General features: G+C 40.8%; 1 protein-coding gene across 1 annotated transcript in view; it reads left to right on the top strand.

Annotated features, from left to right (window-relative positions):
- Nucleotides 1-554: 554 nt before the first annotated feature.
- Nucleotides 555-9,895, top strand: part of arhgap42b (Rho GTPase activating protein 42b) — a gene marked incomplete at its 5' end in the record, with an annotated part of 124,442 nt that continues 115,101 nt past the window's right edge. The window contains one exon of the mRNA XM_080534799.1: nt 555-708. Coding sequence (XP_080390925.1) covers nt 555-708 — 154 coding nt within the window. The remainder of the gene's footprint in view (nt 709-9,895) is intronic.

The raw sequence follows: 9,895 nt of genomic DNA, 5'->3' as shown, positions 1-9,895 counted from the left end.
CAGGAAGTCCTGAAAAGGCCACTTTGGTTTGTTTGCAGTGAATGAATGGGTTTTGAGAGGAGAAATCAAGCCTCCAATTCCATTAGAAATAATATTAGAATAGTCTAGTATTAGTATACTGATTAGGATTATTATTGTCGTTGTTATTGTTGTTATTGTTATCATAATAATAATAATAATAATAATAATAATAATTATTATTATTATGGTTATTATTGTCGTTGTTATTGTTATTATTATTATCATTATTATTATTATTATCATTATTATTATTATTATTGTTATTATTGTCCAGTCAACCCCATGTCTACGTCTCCTAAACTAACCAGCAGGAGTCACACAGTCCCAGGTTATAACCCTAACCCTAACACAGCGTTAGAGAGACCCAGACAAGGAAGTGGGGAAAGAGAGAGAGAAAAGTTTGGACCGCTATCACGATGACAACTACAGGGAACTTCTGTTGACGAAATCTAAGTCTAATAAGAGAGATTGTGGAGACAGTTCCGTGTGTAGGACATATAGGACACATTCAGGACATACAGGACAGTTCCACCATGGGTCTCCCGACCCTGGAGTTCAGTTCGTGTCTCCTGGACGGCCCGGACTTCCGAGAGAGACTGACCCGTCATGAGGTGGAGCTGGACCGGACAGACCAGTTCATCAGAGACCTCATCAAGGACGGGAACATGCTGGTCACGGCGCTGAAGAGTAAGTAAGACAGCCTGAGACCCGAGATCGTGTTATTACACGTGTTATTACGACTGTTGTTACACCGGGAACACGCAGGATTTTGAACGTGTTAAAAGTTGAATCAAATCAAATCAAATCCAACTTTTATTTGTAGGCTATAGCGCATTTCTCACAAAACAATGTGACACAATGTGCTTCACTGGTTACCATGAAGATGAAATAACAGTAGAGATTTTTTTTTTAAACAGCAGATTAAAACAACAATGAAGATAAAACGCCACTCTGACTCTCCTCTTTGTCATCTATGTTCTTGCATGTGTGATTGAATCACATCACAGCGTCCAGACCAGTGGCGTAGCGGACGGGCCCGCAAGCGACGCACCGCGGGGGGGCCCCAGCCACTAGGGGGCCCCCTAACATTGGATCCAAACTTTTTTTTTTTTTTTTTTTATATAATTTAAAAAAATATAAAATAAAGAAAATAAGTGGCCCTTCATTGTGTCAACCTTAATTTTAATATATAGGCCTATATTAAAAAAGATATTCATAGTTAGCCGTATCCAATAGCAACATGACTTTGACGTCACACGTAGGCAGCGAGACACAAGGAAAATGAGCAAGCGAAAATACAATACAAAGTACAATAAGCATTCTTTAGGTGGTGGTAGATTCTCTATTCGGACATTATAGCCGCTATATGTGGGACTGTCGGTCCGATATTGTAAAAAAATCTAATAAAAAATGTATGTTTACGGAAGTACATGTCTCAAGTATTATCTCGGCGGTTAGTCGAGTGAAAGAAAAACAACATACAGATGATAATTCACACAATATAATACCACGAAAGCGTACAGCACTAAACAATAACATTTATTTGGGCAGCATCATACTCAAACTCAGGCAGAAGTACATACTGTAATTCAGCATGATTAGGCTATATATAGCTGTTTCTTTTTTCTATTCTACTATTCGAATCTACTTCTGCTGTCTGCGTCTCCCTGGGTATTCCTAGACCAGATGGCAAACAGTAAAGAAATGCCACAATATACCAATATACGAGATGTCCAACAAAGGATTTGACTAACCCTGGCCAATTTTACGCAACAAGTAGACTCTGATGCAGCGGAGACAGGGTTGCCAGATGGGCTGGTTTTTGGTGGATTTAGAAGTGTTTAGATTGGTTAGGTTGGAAATTCTCAATCCCATCTGGCAACCCTTAGCGGAGAGTCTACAGATATGTTTACAGATATCACACTGCTGTGCACACCACACTTTGTTAAAAGAAATAAAGCTTGTACTATTCTACTTATAATACATTCTACTGATGTAGTGTAGTCTACCATTTGGTTTTAGTTATAGGCTATTGCTCTCACTTGTTTGTACCTTTTGCTAAGTCAAGCATTTAGAATGTAGAGTGCATATTGCGAAATTTCGCAACGTCAATAACGCATCGGCCTCTAAAAAACGCAAGTTTTTTTTTTCTTTTTTTTTTTTTACTCCGTTGCGAAAGGGCCCCCGCCGCCACCTTGCGGGGGGGCCCCGGGATTTTGCGCTACGCCACTGGTCCAGACCAGGTTATTATGGGCTAGAATAGAGCTGTCATTCAGTTTGGATGACCGAGAACCTTCTTCTGTGGCTCTCTCAGGAGGAACATCTCCAGGGTTCTCATGGGTCCTTGAAATCCTTGAAAGTTTGTGAATTTGAGGGGGAAAAAATCAAGGCCTTAAAAGTTTTTGAAAATAGACATGGGTCATTGAAAGTGCTTTAATTCCCCTCTCTCTCAATTTTGTTATATATATATATTTTTTAACGTAATTATAGTACCCTAGATAAGTCACATTGCTTAACTTAACACAGTAACTTGACACATATTTCACAATATATTGTTTTGCTGTGCTGTGGTAGAGAAGGCAAGAGACCATCTAGTGTTCAAGCCTCTACATTCAAAAGCCTCTCTTTTTAATTGTTGTCTGTGAGCGGATAGTTCCTATTATATAAACTCTCATCTAGATCTGTCTCAAACTATGCTGTGTTGGGTCCTTGAATTTGAGGCAATTGAGTCTTGAAAGTCCTTGAAAGGTGCTTGAATGTGACGTTTCAGAAGGTGTGGGAACCCTGATCTCACTCTCACTTGGTTCTCCTCTCCAGCACCATTACCACGCTGCTTGACATTTAATTTGGTTATGTCTCTCTCTCCATCCTCCTGATGTTGATACACAAAGAAGGGGTGTTTGATTTGATATGGTAAATGGACTGCACTTATATAGCGCATTTTTTGCTGCTCCAAAGCGCTTTATAACGGCCTCTCATTCACCCATTCACACACACATTCACACACCAATGGCGGCAAGCTGCCATGCAAGGCGCTGGCCCGCTCACTGGCCCGCTCACCGCTAACTTGCACTGTCCCTTCTCAAATAAACATAACATGGGGAGGGCTGTGTCTCAGGAGGTAGAGTCTGTGTCTCAGGAGGTAGAGTCGCCGTCTAATGATCACAAGGTTGGCAGATCGGCGGTTCGAGCCCCGGTTGGCCACATGTCGAGGTGTCCGTGGGCAAGACACTGAACCCCAAATTGCTCCCAGTTAGCGGGCCGGCACCTTTTTTATTTATTTGGATCCCCATTAACCAATGGCTACTATTAGTGGGGTCCACACAAAATCAATACATTACAGTATAATGCAATACAATTCAATAATAATACATTATAATACAATACAATTCAATAATAATGCATTTTAATACAATACGATTCAATAATAATACATTTTAATACAACAAAATACAACATAAATAAATAAAAATCCCTATATTTCATGCAACCATATCCAGACAAAATCACAAAATCACAATTTACATTATCAACATGAGTAGGTTAGAACAATAATATATGATAGAGCATGTATGTACTGTATATGCCTTGCATGGTAGCTTGCCACCATTGGTGTGTGAATGGGTCAATAAGGCACTATATAAGTCAGTCCATTTACCATTAACCATTTTCCACCCTGTATTGACAGAACGGTCCGACCAAAGGTTGTGTGGCTGTAGGGGTAAATAACCAAATGTAAGATTTAAATGTCTGCAGAAAGAGTGGGGTGTTATCTATGCTATGATATGATCATATGGTGCTATCATATGACAGCTTGATATGATGTCTGTTTTGGTTGTTGAGCTACAGTAAATGCAAAAAAAAAAACAGCAGGCATACAGCTGACAAGTGAATGCAGTGGTGTGACGGGTTCAAACAACAAAAAACTAGTTTGTAACAAGAGAAATGCTACAAACATCCAGACATTAGGCAGTAGCCATCATATGGGGCGGCTGTGGTGCAGGAGGTAGAGTCGCTGTCTAATGATCACAAGGTTGGCAGATCGGTGGTTCGAGCCCCGGCTGGCCACAAGTGTTCTTGGGCAAGACACTGAACCCCAAATTGCTCCCAGTGAGCGGGCCGGGTGCATGGTAGCTTGCCGCCATTGGTGTGTGAATGTGTGAATGAATGGGTGAATGAGAGGCTGCTGTAAAGCACTTTGGAGCAGCAAAAAAGGAGCTATATAAGTGCAGTCCATTTACCATTTACCATATGTTATATGCTATATTATGGCTACTGCCTGATGTCTGCATGTTCGTAGCATTTCTCTATTGTTTTTTGTTCAGCTATGTATGTATATATTGTAAATATTTGATGAATGTTGGTGTTTCCTGTCTCATGAACACTAGTATGTGTATGTTTTTGTAGTCCACTAAATCTAGGACTACAATTCCCTTGATGCCTAGCCACTAGGTGAAATGTTTGACACAGGTGTTAGCGAATCAAGTGATGTTGTTTGAACCCTTTATACCACTGCATTCACTTGTCTGCTTTATGCCTGAAGAAGGTCTATGACCGAAAGCTCGTAATAAGCTAAGTCTTTTGCACAGATTTGGGTGTGCGGATGCTACTTTTCTGTACTCTATTGATTCTCTTCAGTTCCAGCACATCAGCTAAGTCTGATCACGGATGAGCGGTGGTATTTTCACTATTCTGACCTACAGTAAGTGAAATTAATTTACATCCATAACAGAATGACTAAATGAGTCCCATACAGAAATGCATAATTTCTGGATTTTAATGTAATTCTGTACATGACCATGTAGCTATACCTATAACAGGGAAACAAAGGTACAAGTAAACAATTGCCCCCCTCATGAAGGTAATAATGTATTATTTTATTAACCATTTACGTAACATTAGAAACAGAAATTGATTAAAAAGAACTCACAAAACACAAGAAACATAAATATGCCATTGAAACTTTTAATTTGATGTGATTTTAAATCAACGACATTTGTGGTTTTTAAAGTGTATTTGTTCATTATACCAAAATAAAGAAAGCTTACGCCTTTGGCGGCAAAAAACTGATTTAGAAAGAATTGATTGATTGATTGAAAACTTTATTAGAAGATTTGCAGAAGTAGGTACATGAAAGTACGTATTACATACAAGGTCAACTAAAAGGATAAAAACCCAAGAAAGCCACTGGCTTATTTCAATTGGGGTCCTTGATTTTCAATTCATCGTTACATGTAAGACAGACAGGGAAAAAAAAAAAAAAAAAAAAGACTAGTACTATCTACAAGATAATACAGACAAATAACTATTACTATCTACAAGATAAAAATGCATCCATCATGGGAAGAACAATACTAGATATACAATACAACAAAACAGAACAACAGAACAATACTAGATATACAATACAACAAAACATCAGGTATGTACAGCGGGTAGGACAGGTGGGGACATACACCACAGGTGGGGGCGGGGGACAAAACACAAAGTATGTACAGTGGGTAGTTCAGGTCTTTTAATCTGATTTTTGATTTAGAGGGTCCAGTTACGGATTGCAGCCTCCTGTAAATGTTTTTTGAGAGTGGTTTTGAAGGTGGGCAGTGTTTTGCACTCCTTTAAGATTATAGGAAGGGCGTTCCACATTTTTACTGCATAGTTTGCAAACGAGTTTAACCCCTTGTTTGTGGTGCAACGCGGTTGAACGTGGTTCGTGGAGCTTCCTCTGGTGTTGTATGTGTGGACGTTGTTCACTTTTTGGAAGTATGTTGACAGGTACTTGGGTGTCTTTGTGGTGTAGCGTATCTTGAAGACCAGGCCCAGTGCAAGCTGCTGCACTCTGTCAACTACTCGTAGCCAATCAAGGCTCAAAAAATGAGCAGCGGTTAGATGTGTCCTAGGGTTGAGGCCTAGCAGAAGCCTAACCAGTTTATTTTGGGCTGTCTGGAGTCTTGTTTTATGGGCCTTTGTGGTTCTATAGTACCATGATGTTACGGCATAGTCGAAGTGACATTGAATGAGAGCTCCTGATAGGGTCCTCAGTGTGTTTTTACTGACAAGTGAGGATATCCTGTACAAGAATCTAGTTCTATGGTTCACTTTTTTGATTACTTTTGCTGCCATTTTATCTCCGGAAAGATTTGCCTCTAAGATGGAGCCCAGGTATGTAATATCCTCTTTTCTTGTGATATTAATGTTACCCACTTTTATTTTAAAATGTTCAGCCTTTCTGAGTTTAGATGGGGATCCGTATAGGATGGTTTCAGTTTTACCTAGGTGTATTGATAGTTTTTTGTCAGCTAGCCAGATGCAGATTCTACTCAGTTCAGTGCTTAGCGCTTTTTCCATCTGCAATATGTCCCTGTCAGAGACCAGCAGAGCCGAGTCATCCGCGAGCAGGAACAAATTGCAATCACATGCTGATGACATGTCATTCACGTATATTAGGAACAGTAAAGGTCCCAATATGCTTCCTTGTGGAACGCCGCAGGTCACTGGGAGGGGGGGGGACAGTGTTCCGTTCACACTAACCACCTGTTCCCTCCCCTCTAAGTAGGATTGCATCCAGCCCACCGATGTTCTATCGAACCCAATTGCTTTCAGTTTATCTAACAATATGTGGTGATCTACTGTGTCGAAGGCCTTCTGGAGGTCCAGCATGACCATGCCACAGTACTTGCCCGAGTCCACCTCATGGTTGATGTGGTCGTTCAAATAGAGAAGGCATGTGTCAGTGGAATGGGATGTTCTGAATCCTGATTGAAATTCATACATCAGATTTTTTTCGGTAAGGTACCTATCAACCTGTTCATAAACTATTTTTTCCATAAGTTTCGAGATGGAATTAAGAATAGAAACAGGTCGGTAGTTGCCTGGGTCTAATTTGCTTCCTTTTTTATACAGTGGGGTTACCCTTGCTATTTTAAAGTCCAGGGGGACGTGTCCCTGTTTGATGGAGAGGTTTATTATGTGGGTGATGATTGGGCTAATGGAGGCAGCTGAGTCTTTTAGAAATCTGGCTGGAATATTGTCATGGCCCGTGGCCTTTTCTGAGTGTAGAGCGCCCAGCTTTTTAAACACCTCATCGTTTGACACCATGGAGAGTTTAAAATCATCTTTGCGTACACCCAGTTTATTGTAGAACGCACGGATGTGCTCTACACCATAACGCCCTGAGTGGGGTGGTAGATTGTTAACTAATTTAGTGGCTATGGTTGTAAAGAAAGTGTTTAAGCACTTAGCCACATCCAGCTTGTCTGTAAAGAGAGAATCTCCAGATTTTATGCTGATGTTTGTAGACCTGGTTTTGAGTTTTTGACTGCAACCTAGTTGGCTATTAAGTAGCTTCCAAAGGTCACGTGGATTGTTTAAGTTTTCTTCGATTTTGTTATCGAGGTATTCTTTCTTAGCAGATTTGGTCATGGTAATTACCTGATTGCATAGTTTGTTGCATTGTTTTTTAATTTTCTCAAAGTGGGTTTTGTGATCTTCGTTTAAGTGTTTCACTAATTTTGATTTGCATTTTTGAACTTCAGAGCATTTTAGGTCTCTGACTTTCATAGCATTTAGAATGTCCGAATTCATCCATGGTTCCGATCGGGCTTTAACCCTGGTGGTTCCCATGGGGGCTATACTGTCAATAATATTTAGGAATTTGGTTTTGAAACCTAGCCATGCCTCTTCAACCTGTGTGCATTTTAGTTCATCTAACCAGTCTTGTTTCTCCAGTTTATGGTTTAAGGCACTAGAATAGGATTTAAGGGATCTAGTGGTTACAGTTTTATGACCGCCAGCCTTGGGTTTATGTTTTTTACGAGTGCAAAAGATCATGTAATGATCACTTAGCCCACATACAATAACCCCACTCTTGGAGATTTTGGACTCATCCGATGTTAGAATGAGATCTATGGTGGTTTGAGTAGAAATACACACCCTAGTGGGTTTGGTAATTTGTTGACGGAGACCGTGCAATTCAGAAAACCTAGTGAAGGATTTGAAAACGGATGCTTCATTTCTGAGCATGTCCGTGTTCAAATCCCCAATAAGAATCTTTTCCACACAGTCAGCGTCATCCAAGCACCCCTCAAGAATATCATAGAAATCATTCTGATCGGGAGGTCTGTAGATAGTACCAACCAGCACCGGTTTTGCTTTGTTAAAGATAATTTCAACCCAAACAGATTCTAATTTGTCACGATTCAGGTCACACCGGGTGTTAGAAAGAAAGAAAGAAAAGAAAAGTCATGTGTGGACACACACAGCGACACCCAATCTGCTGGGTTTGCCTCTGAGAGAGCCTCTGCAGTAGGGCTGCAACAACGAATCGATAAAAATCGATAATGAAATTCGTTGGCGACGAATTCCATTATCGATTTGTCGGGTCTTGTTCCATAACAAACCTACTTCCTGTTGACGCACGCCACGCTGTCTTGCGGAGCCGCATGCTATGCCTTCAGCACCGGAGTATGCTCATAGTCACTTGTATTAGTAAGGAGATGCACGTGTGAGTTCTGGCGAAGCGTCAGCTAAATGACTGTAATGTAATGCGATAGCCAGTGAGTGTTTGCTCGCATTCATGAATTCAATATTGCATGACAAGTGTATTTAGCTAGCTGGCTAACGTCAGTGGTAGAGCAGAGGTGATAAGCTAAAGGCTAGCTAGTGGTAGCCTACCAAGATACCCGTGAGTTAGAGTGAGGCACTGACTGTCGCCTAGCCTATTGTATGGAGTGAGAGGACACATTGCATTGTTTTGGAGCATATCTGTTATATAAAAACATTCGTGTCTTGTCTGTAGCCTATATTGCACTTTGGGTTACTGACCTTTACATTAAGCAAAGTTATTACCTAAAACTAGGGATGCACGATATGCATTTTTTCCAACTGATACCGATACCGATATTTACCCGCTTCTCGTGGCCGATAACCGATACCGATACCGATATTATTATTATTTGTTTATTTTTTCTTTCCTAGCCCCAGGGGAGCTCCCCCTCCCAAATTTCGTTGTTTGGTACCTGTACTATATCAATGACAATAAAGACCATTCAGATATAATTTCACAGTTGATAACCTGTAGTTCATGCACACCTGAAGGTAAGAAAGGCTATGTAGTGAGCAAAGATTGATGATTTAATATTCCATAGTGATCTCACCAAATCTAACTTACATCACTATTGTTAACACAACAAAGAGAACACTTCTGACTCTTCAAATGTTCATTTATTATTTCCTCTAACAAACTAAATCGGTTATAGACAGTGCACAATGCGTTTTTTAGCCAAGATCTGGCCTCCTTTTATGAAAACAAAAAAGGCTCACCTAAGAGTAATTAGATGCGTTGTGCGACCTCATCATTGTCCGAGTCTCTCCTAGGGTCATAGCTGTAACATACTGTGTGTTGTCTCACTACACCACACTAACACACTGATGTGATTCGCTTTCTGTATCCGTCGTGTCCCAACGGAGTTGCCGTAGGTCGCGGCCAGCAACCAGAAATAAACTACATGTCTACAGTAAAGTCGTGTCCGTGTCTGTCAAGAACATTACAATAGCGAGCAGCGGTAAAGCTGTCAATTCCCTTGTCATCCAGTACCGGGAAACCGATGTCAGGGCTATGTGGCACTAAGGGCCAATCCCAATTCACCCCTAGCCCTTCGTTTTCACCCCTATGGCTCGATTTGCGCGTTCACGTTTAGGGCGAGGGCTGTCTCAATTCATATTTCATCGAGGGCTAGGGGTAAGGGGGAGGGCTAACTATTACTTCGTTTCGAGCGATTCCAGGACCACACTAGCTTCGAAGGGCTAACGGTATGCTACCCCTTGATACCAGGATGCATTGCGAATCATCTACAAATATAAAATCCTCAATTTTGGC

Source organism: Nansenia antarctica (assembly GCF_963989245.1).
Source record: "Nansenia antarctica genome assembly, chromosome: 1".
In the NCBI taxonomy this organism is placed as follows: Eukaryota; Metazoa; Chordata; class Actinopteri; order Argentiniformes; family Microstomatidae; genus Nansenia; species Nansenia antarctica.
Note: the sequence above shows the minus strand (reverse complement) of the source record. Positions and strands in the feature narration are given on the sequence as shown.